General features: G+C 36.2%; 1 protein-coding gene across 4 annotated transcripts in view; it reads right to left on the reverse strand.

Annotated features, from left to right (window-relative positions):
• stumps (DBB domain-containing protein stumps) overlaps positions 1-15,962 on the reverse strand; it is an 84,164-nt gene that overhangs the window by 51,272 nt on the left and 16,930 nt on the right. For all 4 annotated transcript variants that reach the window (XM_070105437.1, XM_036378401.2, XM_070105438.1 and 1 more), the window contains exon 2: positions 14,547-14,826. In XM_070105437.1, the coding sequence (XP_069961538.1) occupies positions 14,547-14,556 (10 nt within the window). In that variant the 5' untranslated portion in view covers positions 14,557-14,826. The remainder of the gene's footprint in view (positions 1-14,546; positions 14,827-15,962) is intronic.

A 15,962-nucleotide genomic window follows, 5' to 3' on the forward strand; every position in this document is an offset into this window, starting at 1 on the left:
TAAGTCAAAACCAGAAGAACAGAGACAAAATACTCTCGAGTGGTAGCGCTGGTTATCCACTGGCGCATCTGCAGTGAAAAGCAAGGAATTATGGTGTGCCTTATAAAGTAGTGAAGCAGCGACAGAAAAGTGTGAAATTCCGAGTTTTACTACCTGTCAGAGGTGTCAAATACACCATTAAATTTTTTAATAAAAAAGTTTTATTGGTTGTGTCTAATCTGTAAATGCATACAAGTATATGTATTTAGAAATAGTATATGCATGAGAGTATATGAGTGCGAGCAATAGACGTGCATATTCGCAGACACTAAAGGAAGAAAATATCAAGAGTGCCGTCTACATATAACTGTCATTTTGCAGCCTCGTTGAAATATTCTTCGTTTTCCAACGATTTTCAGAGTTCTATATTGTACTGATTTGATGTAAGGCACTATGAAACTAGCTTCGCTCCTGAAAGGTACGCTCGATTAAGATTCTGAGCATTTCGTATACGCTTTTCGCCCCATTAATACTTTTACGAGCACATACATATGATGGTTGAAAAGTTTCTGCGCTCGAAATGAAAATATACTGTTTTTGGTAGGTAATATTTTTTTTTATGCAATATAATCTCCCTTAACTTCAATACACCTATTTCAATGATCCTCCAATAATTTTAAGCCATCCCTATAATGACTTTTCGGAAGCTCTGCAAAATACCCGTCTACGGCTGTTATAGCTTATTCATTCGACGAAAAACGCTTTCCTCCAATCAATCAACAAAATTCCTTTTGCATCCCAAAAAACTGATACACATAACCTTCTTTGATGATCTTTGTGACTTCACCTGCTTTGGAGCTGAATAAGCAGCTTCAGTCCACTGCAAGCATTCTTGTTTCAATTTAGGATCATGGTGGTAGATCCAAGTTCTATCCATAGTTATAAAATGGCGCACGAAACTGGGCTTATTCTGCTTAAAACGCTCCAAAGTATGCTGAGAAATTTGTTCTCGATCCATGTTTTTGTTGAAGTGTTAACGTGCGGCACTAACTTTCCAAACATCTTTTTCATATGTAATTCCATGTAAAATATTAAGTACTCGTTGAGATACTTATGGCATTCCCAATTTGCTTAGTGGATCTTCACTGCCAATAATTTGAACTTGCTCAATTATTTCTGTGTGGTTGCTTCGTCCTTCGTTTAAATTCACTCCTCCTTATACACTTCTAACAATTGTTCATAAATTTCCTTTGCTTTTGAACCTTTCGAATCAAAGAATCTAATCACTGCGCGATAGACAATTTTTTCCATATTAAATAAATACCCTGACATGTCAACTTCAAATAGCTTGTAAACAAAGAATAAATTGACTGAATGACTTGTAACTATGTAACTGCATATGTTCTCGCGACAGATGTACCAAGTTGAGAAAAAAAATTTGGAGCTAACAGTGCTCTTTCTTAGTGAGAGCAGAAATTGATCAACCAACCTCTATAGACTGAACATACACAAGAAGTGCAATGAAAATAATAATTTTTACTGCAGTCAGCAAACACATATTTACTTATGCATATTTATCATTTATAAAGAAACTCCAGGAAAATCACAACAAGGAAATCCGTAATACGATTATGTCATCCTTCCGCTCAGATAGATCGGAAATACAAGCAAAGTGTGTTGCATGCTAATTAGTGGCAGCATTATTATAAGGATTCGTTAATTTAATTGCCAAAAATAGTACCGACTAACCGCAAACATGCCTACAAACACATATTCAGAGAATGTAGTCAGTTACCTGCGAGCACGACATGATCTGCCACTCGGTGTAGTGTTGTAGTGATCTACAGGCACAAGTGCAGCTGACGTGATCTATGTAACATCGTGACATAAATATGTATGTATGTGTGCACCAGAAGGTAAGTGCTTGTGACAAGTGTGTCTCGAATTACAAATGAAGTGAGAATTATATAAATCAAAGTGAAAGGCACTCTACGTAAAAATAGTAACTTTGCAATATCTCCAAGGCAATGCTCTTTCGATTTCTTGTACCACACTCTCCTCCACTTTCTCCCTCTGCATTTGTCTGTTGCATTCGCTAACGCTGAGACCGATACCGTTCATCCTCAGGGGTACAACAATTGACATTTAACATCAACCTGTGGTTTCAGTGACTCGTTTTGATACTCGACCTGGGCAACGCTGGGCGATCACCACGGCAACAATGCTGCACAAGTAGTGTAACAACCTAAAATCAGAAGTCAAGAAAAAGATCTGTTCCCGCAGAGAAAGCAGTCAAACAAAAATACATTTTTTCAGTCTCGAATTCATCAGTTGTGCCATAAATTTTCAAATTGTCATCAGGCGGTTGTTCCCCCTGTAATGAGTACACATTTTCGGGGAAACATTTACTTACGCAGTTGGACGGTGATGCATCTCCGGTACTTTTTACGTCATCCCCACACACTTGCATATACACTATGCTCTTTGATTTTGTGTTTTTTAAGCGTTGTGCGCATACTACATTGTTTTCGTTATTATTACAAAAATAATTAACGTTTGTTTTGGTGATGTTCGCCAACACATTTTCCGCCTGCGCTACCGCCTGTCTCGGCTTTCAGCGATTTACATTTGACTTCGCATTGAATCTGTTCAACAGATGTGACGCACGACTGTGACGAACTCCATCGGCAGCCAGGGAGTGACGTGAGTTTAGTCGTTGCACGCGTGTCTTCGCAAAGAACTATTGACTAACAAAAAAGTGTACAATATGTTTAGCATAGACTGAAGAAACTATTCTCTCGAGGTGTGTTGCGGTAAAACAAACTCATTATATTGAAAAGTTGACTTTATATTAAGCCAACAGAGATTTAAATGCAAACTTTTCTGATAGCCAACATTAAAGTTTTGCGTTTACTGCTAAATCCACTTTAGCATCTCTTGTTTATTGCCAAACTACCACAGACCGACCCATAGGTTAGGTTTAGTTAGTCTGGTAGGCTAATGAGCCACTCATAGACCAGTTTTGGTCCTTTGCTATACCAGATGGAGTGCTGTTAGGAGGAGTAGAGATCCTTTGGATGCCTGCCCATCACGGGAATTTCAACAGACGCTGTGGTTTTACTAACGATCGGGCCCCCAAATGCTTGATGTGTTGCCTTGCTAATGAGGGACAAGAGCACAAGAGATGCTCGATTGTTTCCCTATTGTCGCCACCGTCACCACTGTACATAATCAGTTCCTACAGTCCTTTCTATCGAGTGCCAGTAGGAACTTTGTATATTTCCGATCTACGGTTTTACACATGACTTTTACAGTTTTGCACCCATGTAGATTATTCGCGTTTTTGTCTTTCTTTGGCATGCACCTTTCCAAATCGGCATATAGACAATGCATGCACCACTCTTGACAATTTCATCCACTATTTTATTATCCTCGATGCCTTTGTGACCTGGCACCCAGTAGAAGTGTAGTGGTTTATTTCTGGCTACATTTCCCACTGCTGTTCTGCACTCCAAGACATTTCTAGCCGATATGCGAAACAAGGTTATAGCTTTGATTGCTGTTTGGCTGTCTACATAGATATTAACTCTGGAGTTGCTTGGTGGTGAGACCGAGACATTGCAAAAATAAAAATTTTAGCGGCAGATCAGTAAGTTACATTTTATATTTTTACTCTTTCGACGAGAAGAGACAGAAGATCGAGAGAAACGCAGATGGACTCATAGGCTCATTCTTTACTTAAATAAGTTGTTGAAAAATAGCCACCGATCTAACATAGTTTATTTCTGTACTCTGTATTTTGATTAGATAAATTTAGAAAACTTTTGCTCGGTGAAAATTAACAAATGTTTTTAATTAAACGCATTCGAAGAAATAAGGTTTTTATATTCGATATTCGGATTCTGTAAAGGTAGCTAGGTATGTAGAGTGGCTGTCCAAAGACGTACCTAAACTTTTAGGAGGCCCATTGTAATAACACCGGCACCAAACTCCCCTCACTCTTTTGGCAATCTCTGAGAAGTCGTCAAGAAGCCCAGCGCTCGATTATTTTCCTATATAGAGCTTTACAATCGCATAGAATATGTTTAATAGTCTCCTCCTCTTCTACCTCCTGACAGCTTCTGCCATACATACAATAGTCATTATATGGCGTTCCTAATCTACTGGCATGTCTGAATATTAGACAGTGGCCTGTTAGTTGGAGGCTATAAAAGTTATGGATCAATTTGTACCAACTTTAGATGTGAGTTATCAATGCCAAGAACACTATTAGTGCTAAGTTTTGTTTTGCCATTTTTATTGGTGGTTGATTTTGGTTTCTGAGTGGCTTTTCATAGGAATTAGGCTCAGTTGTAGTCCGGCCGTATTTTCAGTTCCGTCGCACAAAATTCTTCAAAGCTATAGTGCGGGCCTCTCGAGCTCCTTTTATTACAGCAAATATCACAATATTAAATGTATGTGTGAATTTATTTTAAGTATCGAGAAATTCAGTAAAATAGCCTAACGTAAACAAGGCCACAGCTATTACTTGTTAACAATAATCATCTAAATAATTTAACCGAAAATCGCGTCAAATAATAAGTAGTACAAGAAAGGCGATCTCGTCATATCAATATATGTATTTATGTATGTATGGACTGGTTTTCTTTGGGTTTCACATGTGTACAATCTCCTCATGACTGCAAAATGGAATTTGTTATTGCAAATACGCACGAATTAATTGTTCATAGTCGTAAAATAGTGTCGGCTAACAATTTTTGAATGCGTTATTCTTACAACAATAACGACATCTTTATGAAGTACAACAAAAGTATTGTAAACTTTTCAAATAAACAACACATACAACAACCAGAAGGCAAAGCGTTTGTTGAGCGCTATAAACTCCTACAAACGCACAGGTCCATTAAAAGTTGCTGAGAAATAATAAACTGTCCGTTCGGAAGCGCGGCAGAATAGAGTTGTTGCATACTTACAAAGTTGCTGCAGAGAGAACTTCTTTATGCACGGTTACTGCGGGCGCTCCTTTACATGAGTTACACTTTTAATATAAGTACAAAAAAGTGGAAATTCTTGAGAAAAACCAACAAAAATATGAACTGAAAACAATGCGAAGGCAAATAATCGCTTTTGATGGGCGGCGGCAAGCGGTACTTGGTGGCATGTAGTAGCGCGGCGTGTTGCGTGCGCCAGGGAGAAATACTTCCTCATGGATGCGGCATAAACAAATTGGAAGTCATCCCGTGCTCTGCTGCTATTTTCACTCTTGTTCAAATGTGCTCGAGATACATATGTATATAGTGTATGTAAATATGTTCTTTTCGAACTTCTACTTTTTTGTTTCATTTTAGCTACAAACATGTGTATACATGTATATAGTATATAAAAAAAAAATGCTTCCCTCCACTCACGCCCTTTAGAACAACGCGCAACCGCAAGACTAGACGTACGCCAACGCGCCAAGGTAACAGAGCAATACTCTCAGGAGCACGCGTCGTTAAATTTCAATTACGAAATTTGATCAAAAATACATTTTTTAGGAGCAGCGGTAAGAAAGCGTTAAATGGAAACTCAAACAAGAAGATGGAATGACAAAAATTGTGTTGCATTTGTTGTCGTTATGGAAATGTCAAACTTACATAGGTATTTACATACTTATTTACGGACATAGTTGCACTTTTATAGTGGAATGCTAGTTTATGCCTGCAAAAAATGAATATGAGGTTAGAATGTGTAATTAGAATTTTTACGCTCTTGTTTGGTCGCAAATCAATTATGATGGAATATGCTAATTATTACTAGATGGAGACATATGCTTCTGAAAGAAATCGAATACTCGTATGAAGAGAATATTAAAGATGGGAAGGAATGGTAAATTTGATGCACATATTGAATTTATGCCGTATTCCCAAGAAGTTTAAACGACATAACTTTTTAGTTAATAATAATTTGCACAAAAATAAAACCTGAACTGATCACTTATTAGTGAACAATTTATGGAATGTAGAATATAGCGAGTCTTAATCATATATCTGCAAAATATTCACCCTCAAGTGAATCTGGGAATGGAAGAAAACTACGCCCCCTTTCCATATAACGGTTGTGTTGAAAACTACAAAAATTGCGATAGCTCACTAAATAAATGCCTCAGAACCAATAATTTCGACATGGCACAGGAATTAGTACATTTGGTGGGACACGTCCACTTTTAGGCGAAATTTCCTATCTCAGGAAATACTACAAGTATTATCCATATTTGATGCTTATCATATCCTTATGTACAGTGTATCTCTTGAAACATTCAAAAAGATCTTAGATGGTTCATTCTGGCCACCTGGGGCTTTTGTACGCGAATTTAAGCCTAAACTGAGGAAAACATTGCTAAATTACGCTAAGCATTTATTATCAAAATGTTAGAGGTACATTCCTCTATCCCATCTGAAGATGTTCTTGTTCCAGGAAACGACTCATTTGAATTTAAATGTATTAGAGTCAATGTTCATAGTTCCTTTATTTATTTAACCCTGTCTTATATACCACCCCATTAGGACTTAAAAAGTAAAAGTAGAAGTCCGTGGTCGTCGAAAGAGTTACATAAATTGAAAAACAGAAAAACTCGAGCCTTTAAACATTTAAAAAAAAACCGGTTCACTTGTCGACTATTCTAAATATTCCGTATTGCGTCGACAATATTTTGACCTAAACAAAACATGTTATAATAATTACTTAAATAAAGTAAAAAAGAATGTTGTAAGTGATCCAAAATTGTTTTATGATTTCGTCAACTCCAAACGCAGGATTTCCATCCGCGATGAAATACAAATCTATATTTCAACTGACAATGTTATTATATCCAATATGTTTGCAGAATTTTTCAAGTCAAACTACTGTAATAATTCTTCCAAAACGTTTTCTTATCAGCACGTGCTGTGTTCGAATACTTTAATTAACGCTCCAATTATTTCTGAAGAAGACGTCCTACTTAATTTAAATAAGTTAAAATCATTTTTAATTACGGCCCAGACATGATACCCTCATGCTTCCTAAAAAATAGTGCCAAATATATTTTCATTCCTTTGACAAGGATATTTAATTCCTCTCTTAAACACGGTATATTGCGTTTAATATGGATACAGTCATTTATAATTACTTTGCATAAAAGTGGATTTAGATCCAACATTGAAAACTATAGAGGTATCGCAAAACTATCAGTTATACCTAAACTTTTTGAAGCTATCATCACTGACTATATAACCTTTTCGATTTCTCCGTTAATTTCCTCATCTCAGCATGGATTTCGTAAAGCGAATTCGACTATAACAAACTTGCTTGAATTTGTAAATCATGTATCATTGGGTTTTAGGGAACATAAGCATACGGATGTTATATACGCAGCCTTAAGCAAAGCTTTCGATAAAGTAAACCTCTCGATTCTCATACATAAACTTGATCTGCTGGGCTTTCAGCCAAGAATTCTTCAATGGGTAGCTTCCTATCTTAATAATAGAACACAACGAGTTATATTTGAGGATACACCTTCAGATACAATTAATGTTTCTTCAGGTGTTTCGCAAGGTAGTCATGTTGGCCCGATTCTGTTCTTGTTTATTAACGATATCTCTTCAATAATTGAATTCTCAAAAATTTTATTATACGCTGACGACGTAAAGCTTTTTAAATCATACACTTCAACTGAGAAAAGGTGTCTGTTGCAAACAGACTTTAACAATATGGTTGCATGGTGTGATAGAAAGGATTTGCCATTGAACTGAATAAATGTAAGACGATGTGCTTTTCCCGTAGATCTGTGCACCCCTCTTCTTATGTAATAAAACACCATATTCTGGAGCAAGTTTTTAACTATTTTGATTTGGGAGTTAATATGGACCCTAAGCTTAATTTTAATCTTCATAGTAGTTTTAGTGCGTCGGTGGCTGTCATCTCTCACATTCCTCAGAGTTCGTGCAATTATTTGCGTATTTTCGCTCGAGTGCAGAATGGTTGGGAGACTCGCGAGAACAACAGTGATACACTGGTACGCAGTGGTACCATTTATAAGCCAAAATACATAGGTACACAACTACAATTAAAACTGCATTCGCAAACATTTTTCATTCATCAGTGACTGAGAAGAGCACGCGGATTTGTTCGGTCAAGGGGCAATTGTGATTGTATTCTCTTAAAAAAAAAAGAAGAACATTGCAATAAACAAAAATAAACAATATTTTTTTCTTTTTTAAAAATTACCCCGAACAGGGTCTCGGGAGACTCAAAAACTGAGGGACTCAGCTATTGATTTGAAATTTTGCACACGTCTTTTTCTTTCCTAGAACTGCTAATTTTTAGGAACCGCCGATATCGGGCCACTACGAACTGAACGATTAAAATCAAGTGCTTGCTTGGAAAACTTTTTCATTTGAAATTCGGCATGGGATATTGTCTAAGGCAATAATGCAATATCCGAAGAAACTGACCGGTCAAAGTCAAGCTCTTTTAGGAACCTTTTGTATATGTGAAGGGTATTATAGCCTCGGAGCAACCGAAATGAACGCTTTTTCTTGTTTTACTAAAATATTTTCGATTCTTAAAACCACTATCAACACTTTCCTTTGACAGTCAGTACTGACTGCTACTAACAAGTTGTGAATGATTTTAATTAATTGCGTAACAATTAGCGTGTGCCAGTGTGCGCCCGACGGCGTGAGTGCGTGCTTCGTATGTTCGTATAGATAAATACTTGCATGCGCTGCCGGTCAGTTTGAGTTTTTAAATAGTCAATTACTATTTAGTTGCAATTAAGGCATTATTGTTAGCGACATAGGAAATTGCATATTGTAAATGAATTTCACCATTTCCACCTATTGTTGATCCTTTCCGATGATAATTAAAATCAATGAATTGAGGAAGCGAGCGCACGCATGGTAATTATGACTGAATGCAGTTATGTTTATACTCGTATTTGGCTCCCCTCCAACTGAAAATTACGCGTTCTATAAGTAGCAATAATTTTACTTACTTATCAGGGTTGACCATTGATCTCGATTATTCTGATGAAGGCTAGACACAGTCATCAAAAAATCTAAAATTTTACGTCTTTAACCTTTCTTAGACAAATTTTGATAGTATTTGTTTGATTAAATTATAAATACCCCTGTATTAAAGTTTCCATGCAGCCGAAGTTAACGTTTTTACAAGCATATTTTTATACCTGAACAGGGAATGTTAAGTTTGTGACGAAGTTTGCAGCATCCAGATTGTATACTCACTTAGTCTCATTACTATATTTACTTTTATATCTGAGATATTGGTATTTAAAGTAATACTTAAACTTAAAAATCACGCTGAAACGGAAATCATTATGTTAAGAATAAAAGGTTTAGAGGACGGTCAAGATTAAATTCATATTCAGCGCTAAACCACATTATATACAATATGAAAATATTGAAATATCACTAATATTTACATAAACGGTTTAAAGTCACCCGATGTTATTCATTTTGAGCATAACGACATATAGTTACTCGGAAAATATACTCTCTCAGTTTATTTAAGATTACTACACCATGTAAAAAATAAAGATAAGCGGTCCTTATATTTGGTATATGATATGTGGGGTAAGGGAAATATGCAACAGATGTTTCTTCTTATTGACAACGGGAAATAATATTTTCATGCCTTCTGATTTTCATTAAGGTACCTCACAGATTGACCGATATTTTTGGTAAAATGGCAGCCATAGGTACTGAGGTCTATATATTCGGTGTTTGGAGACTTGAAAAGTTGTGGTCCGATTTCGAATATATTCGGTCGTAAGATCACATACATACCTTAAGTACACTTTGTATGAAATGTTTGGATTTCGATATCCTATATATACTATACTATAATACTCTGCAGCAACATGAGAGTAAGAAAATAACTTATTACGGATAGTTCAGTTGATTGTTGAAATATTTTCTTGCCACTCATAGTCTTAGTATGATGGTATTAGAGGAGCTTAAAAAATAATGGGCTTTGAAACCATTGATAGATAAAAGGCGATGTTCAGCAAATATTATATGTATCAAAATATGGGCTTCTTCCAACAAACGACTCAGTGGTTAAAGAGACTTACAAGTGCATTTCTGAAAACCTACTTCTTAGAAAATGTATCAGCTTGCTTAGAAATCTTGCGGAATGGCGATTTTAAAAAGTAGATATAGCCTAGGGTGGGTAATAAACAAACGAATATTTCGTTTTGCTTGGTATTCTGAAATAGAAGAAATTGTTTAGATCAGATCACTATATAATATAGCTGTCATACAAATTGAACGATTGGAATCAAGTTCTTGTAAGGAACCTTTGTATTTGTGAAGGGTATTATAGCTTCTGTGCAATCGATGTTAACGTTTTTTCTTGTTTTCTTATTATCAGAAAATTCAAATCTCGCTCATCAATGCATATCATACAGGTATATGGTATATATGGTATTTGTACTTATATATCATCACCAAATATATAGAGAAATACAGAGCATTACTTTGGCGTTATGGGTATTCGGCTTTGCTGTTTATTTGGCTGGGTGCCGCCAGGCTTCAGATATGATTTTTTCGACATGCAAAATCGAGTAATGCTTCCACGTTCTTATTTTCAAACTTTTTTGGCTGCCAAGGACGTTCTTCATCTTCCAAGCCAAAATTACTACTTTTAAATCGTGCAACCCACTTTCGGCACGTTCGCTCAGCTTAGGTATGCTCATCACCGAAATACGATGATCTTCCGGGTAAAACTGCACAAATATAGTTAGAGATCTTATATATTCTATAATATACAAAGTAACAATGATATAAGGCATTGTTTAATAAAAACGAAAACGATTTAACAAGCACAAAAGTTCTTAATTACATTAAAAATCAAAATCTAACATATGAATTTCGTGACTCAAAAATGCTCTCTTAGGTGTTAGGCTTTAGGTGTTTTTTAAAAAGTCAAAAGCAAATGTTGTCTATACTAATCTAAAAATTCCATTAATCTTTCACAAACACTGAGTTGGAAATTAGACAAGCAACAGAAGTTGAAAAGTTCACAGGCCCGTGACATGTTTTGCCCACCCACCACAACCGCAACATTATGCGCACAACGACCAAAAACTGCAGAGGTCATGGAACAAGTGCAACCGAATCTGGCATCACATTTAATGAGTACAAACACACTCACATGCTAAATGAAAGGTCAGGCAAACCATAATCAAGTGCATGTGTGTATGTACATATGTGTAGACTTCTCCACTGTCCATCAAATGCAACGGGTCGGCTATGACTATGTGCAGGGGCAGTTGAGTGCTACGGGTCTAAATGTATAACAGCAAAAAATAAAAACATTAGCAATTTCCCAGAACGTTAAACAATTTATCTTCTCTACTAGAGATGAATGCTAGTGAAATAGAACCTTTTCTACCTTCAATGAGAGTATAATCTCAGGGCTGGTGGAAAGGGTGGTACTACTCCTGGTAAATGAATACTAATATGTAGTATCTTAGATATAAATATATACATATATGTTTGTATACCGATTAGTAAAGAACAGCCCAGCTAAAGATGGGGTGTAACTTTGGGCGTGGCAAAGCAGCCACATTACATGAAAGGAATGTAGTGGGAAAAATATGAATCACTCTCAATCAGTTGCTCGCAGGACTTCTTGGAGATACAAAACTGCAAACGCTGCCTGTGAGCTAGCATCAATGGCGTTTTCTACCCATCGCGATTGCCTGCCTTGTCAAAATTCTTATGTGCTTGAACGAGCATCCAGTTTAGACTTGTGGTGGGAAAAATGTGGGAAAATGGCCTTCATTACATACTCATTACACTTAATAGATCGTAAGCGTGTGAAGCACAGCAGGCACTCTTTAAGCATTTAATTTTTTACTCAAGTGATATTCTTAGACTTTTACATGCCCTGAAATATAATATATGAGTCCATACAGACGACAGCACATAAGTAATGTAATAATTCTATTTAACAAATTCATCAATTACAGCATTTAATATTTCATGTATCTAACATATGTATCGTGCCTCTTCATTGCGTATGATACCTTCACTCATGCTTTTCTCCGCTCTTTATTTAACGTGAATAATTTAGTTTTTTGCTGCTCGACTTTCCCATATCACAGCACGAAGTGTCACTCAATGCTGACACTGAGGTCATCCATTAATTTGTTTTGGTTTTTATTTTCATGTGTCACTTACTACTCTTCTTTATCCGAAATGTAGTCCATCGCAAGGGTCTGTTAAGATTTGTTTATGGAGAAAAGAGAATGTGATTAAGCGAAAGATCATTAACAGAAATGTATTTCTGTTTTCATAGTTAGAGATTATGGCAAAGCTTTCTTAGAGGCCAAAGATTAAGGAGAGAGTAAGGAAGGCATCACTTGAACGTATCCAAAGAGCGGCTCTCATTGGTATCTCTGGTGGATAGCGAACTACACCAACTATAACACTTAATGCCATTTTACACATAGCATCCGTTACAATTTCCGGGAGGCTACACGGTGGCTTTTTCTCTGATCAAATACCGACGAGCGTTATGTGGACAGGGAGAAGCCACGGGAGAAGAAGCTTTTTCACGGATGGGTCGAAGCTATGAGAAAAGATCAGAGGGAGAGTTTTCTGTAAGTAGCCTTCCGTCAAGCTTAGCTTTAGGCTACCGGACCCCTGTAGTATATTTCAGGTAAAAGTGGCTGCTATTAATGCAGAAGTAGAGTAGTCTTTAAGTTCAGCCTCTTTCAGGGAAATGAGCATTCCCTCTGACCGCAGAGCTGCAATACTAGCGCTGAGCTTGGTAATTGTGCGCTCAAAGTCTTAACAAGAAATAGCTTTAAGCTACTTCATTATCAAACTCGTTTAGGTGCCTGGTCATAGCGGAAGGGGGCATTTATTACCATAACAATTAATTACACTTTATTGCAACATTTAAAAGTTCTCCTCTGTAAGTAGTGTTAAAAATAGCGCATTCATTTTACCAAATTTTCTATTGCGCTATATGTAAATCGGTTCCGGCGTATTCCCTGATGGTGGTTTTAAGAATTTATGGGAATATAAATTAAACTAAACTACTTATATAGTACCTTTAATCTATATTTGGAACTAGTATAAAACTTGAGTATTTGTAAACGAAGTATAACCGAAGTATATCTGTAAAAAGGATACTTTCATGACCGTAGACCGCCTGCCATTGAACAATCCGCTTGAAGCTGTTGAGCCTAGTTTGCGTTGTTAGAAGATGACCAATTGGCGGTAGGCTTTTATGTTGAGATCATCTGAAATAAGTCGAGACATTGACCGAATTGATATATCCATTAACCATGACATCATTTTCTGTTTTCGAAGGAGATCTGCGTATACGTTAACGAATAGTTTTTATGGCTGAACTGGTTCGTACCGTTTAAGTAAAACGATCAATAGTTCTGTAAACAAACATTCTCGAAATATTAAGTTTTTGAGAAGCTTTAATCGCCTTTTTTCGGCGAATTTGTCCATGCTGTATGCATTGTAAACTTTGTAACAGAATTTATGACAATACTGAGTACTATATCGGAATGTAAGTTATTAAAACTATTATATTTGTTTCAATTGCAAATTATTTGAGATTAATTTAAGAATCAGTAGTATTTTTAACTTCCCTTTTCAGAGTAAAGGGAAACTAGAAAAATGTATACTTTTTTTTTGAATTTGGAACTGAGGCTATATTATATTTGGTTATCTTAAGAAGTCAATCGAATTCCAATCATAAAAAATGGAAGACTTCTCAGACTGATGAAACTTTTAACTAAGCACTCTCTTAAAAATGTAGGCAACATATTATACTTATGTGACAAAAGCAGTATACTTAACATACAATTTTTTGCCAACCCTATCAAACGACAAAAACCAAAGCAACTTGCTCGAAATATTGTTCCTTGTTACGACTGGTGTATCCCAATGCACTAGGCTAAATATCATATATATGTAAGCTTATAAATTTGCCCTATCTAAACTCAAAACCCTTTTTATAGTATTGATAAAGCAAATATTTTTTTAAGGAGTCATTTTAGTACAAATGAAGTAGAGGCGATAAAAACGTGCTTTACGGTGCACATCACTCAATTGCTTTAATGACAGTTGTTTGGCAACAATTAACGGATTTCTGGTTTTAAGAGCACCTAAAATTTTGTTTCTTAAGGCTATAAATGGTGCCGAATTGAAAGTTTTACTACTTGCCAAAAAAAAATTTTATGATACATTGTCAAATCAAAGGCTAATCGTCGATCAAAACATATGTTGCACACAGCAATAAAAAAGTCGTAAAACTAATTCGTCACTAATATTATATTTACACAACAACACAAATATATTGATCGAAACTGTGTTACAAACAATCGCTTTAGCAATTTGCTAAGTTTATTAGGGCGAAAACAAATTCCCCATGTTCACCGTAAAGGCGAGCAACAAATATGGCAACACTCGCTCGTTAAATTCTAGAAATAATAAATATAATATATGTATGTATTTGCTACTTTGTAAATATTTGCTTATCGCTGCGTATAAACTTACCCACAGACATTTTGTCAGCCTTCCGCAAAGAAGGGCACGACAAACTCTCCGCCGTTTGTCGTTTACAAAATTTTGGCAGAGCACTTGTTGCTCGACCCACTAGCTGCGTTTGTGCGTGTGTTTACGCTTTTAATAGCCAGCTCCACTATGCGTTCCGTTCGCCGCCAATATGAAGATGGCCAAAAACGAATTTCCGCCGGATGTGCCGTTAAACGGTGTAAAGGCAGTTGCGTGTAGCGCGTTTATAATTACAAATTAATAAAAACAATAAGAAAGAGAGCTGCAAGTACAAGAAAACCAACAGAGAACATTAACTTGAATATTCAATACTTTTATGAAAGCTTATCAAATACGTAATATAAACAAAGTAGATTCACACGCACGCGCACAGACACACACTCATTCATTACACTAAACTACAAGTAAAGCAGAAACAAGAGAAATAAAAGACAACTTGGAATATAAACCCCCAAACCGCGTAAGGAAGTGCCGTGAATGAAAACTGAAATTATTAAAATTATTTTAGAAAATACTCGACTGGGAGCCTAGAAACGCATAAACACACATGAACACATATATGAGTACACGTACTATGTTGTTGGCAGTTCTTGAGTTCACTTGATGCATTACACCTGTTGCCGTGGCCGTCAAGTCTTCATGCCATTGGTCCCACTACGCAAGTACGATTGTGTCTCGCAGGTTAATGGCACCTATTGTGCATATTAAATGAGTTTTCCCCCTAACCCTACCAATAGAACCGTTTAGTAACGGAAGCAGACACTTTTCCATCATAATCGTTAGACTTGTAGAAGCACTGCCAGAGTTGGCGGGTAAAGTAAAATGGAAGAGCATTAGGCAACATTGACTAAAGCTGATCGCCAACGACAGAGAAAACCCACACCACAAAAGGAATGAAACACAAACCAATCAATTGCGAATAAACACTTAAGAAAAAAAGCAAAGGGATATACAATACTAAATGACGTATATATGTGAGTCCATTGAGTTCTAAGTACAGGTCACCAGGTGGGTGTCTGCGCCGTTTTGTGTTGCATTCGAATGATGTCTATTGGTATTCTACAATACATTTATCAGCGGTTACTACGCACTTCGGTAAATTATGAGTTTCCTACAGATAAGTACAATATTTATAATATTTTATTTCCTAAACGAATTTTATTTTTTAAACGATAAATTATTTTCGTACTTAAGGCACAATAGATAAATTTAAGAATTGTCAATGCACTAACGCTCTTAGAGAGACTATTTCGGACCATACATATTATTTTAGTCTAACTCGAAGCTATTTTCTGAGGTGGATCCTCAGTATCATGGGAACACAAGATTATCAAAATTCTTGGATATGTTTAATGTAGTAAAAGTTTGAGTCCAGAATTATTAGATAGAGTCATTGGA

The sequence above is a fragment of the Bactrocera oleae genome, chromosome 2, assembly GCF_042242935.1.
Source record: "Bactrocera oleae isolate idBacOlea1 chromosome 2, idBacOlea1, whole genome shotgun sequence".
Classification (NCBI taxonomy): Eukaryota; Metazoa; Arthropoda; class Insecta; order Diptera; family Tephritidae; genus Bactrocera; species Bactrocera oleae.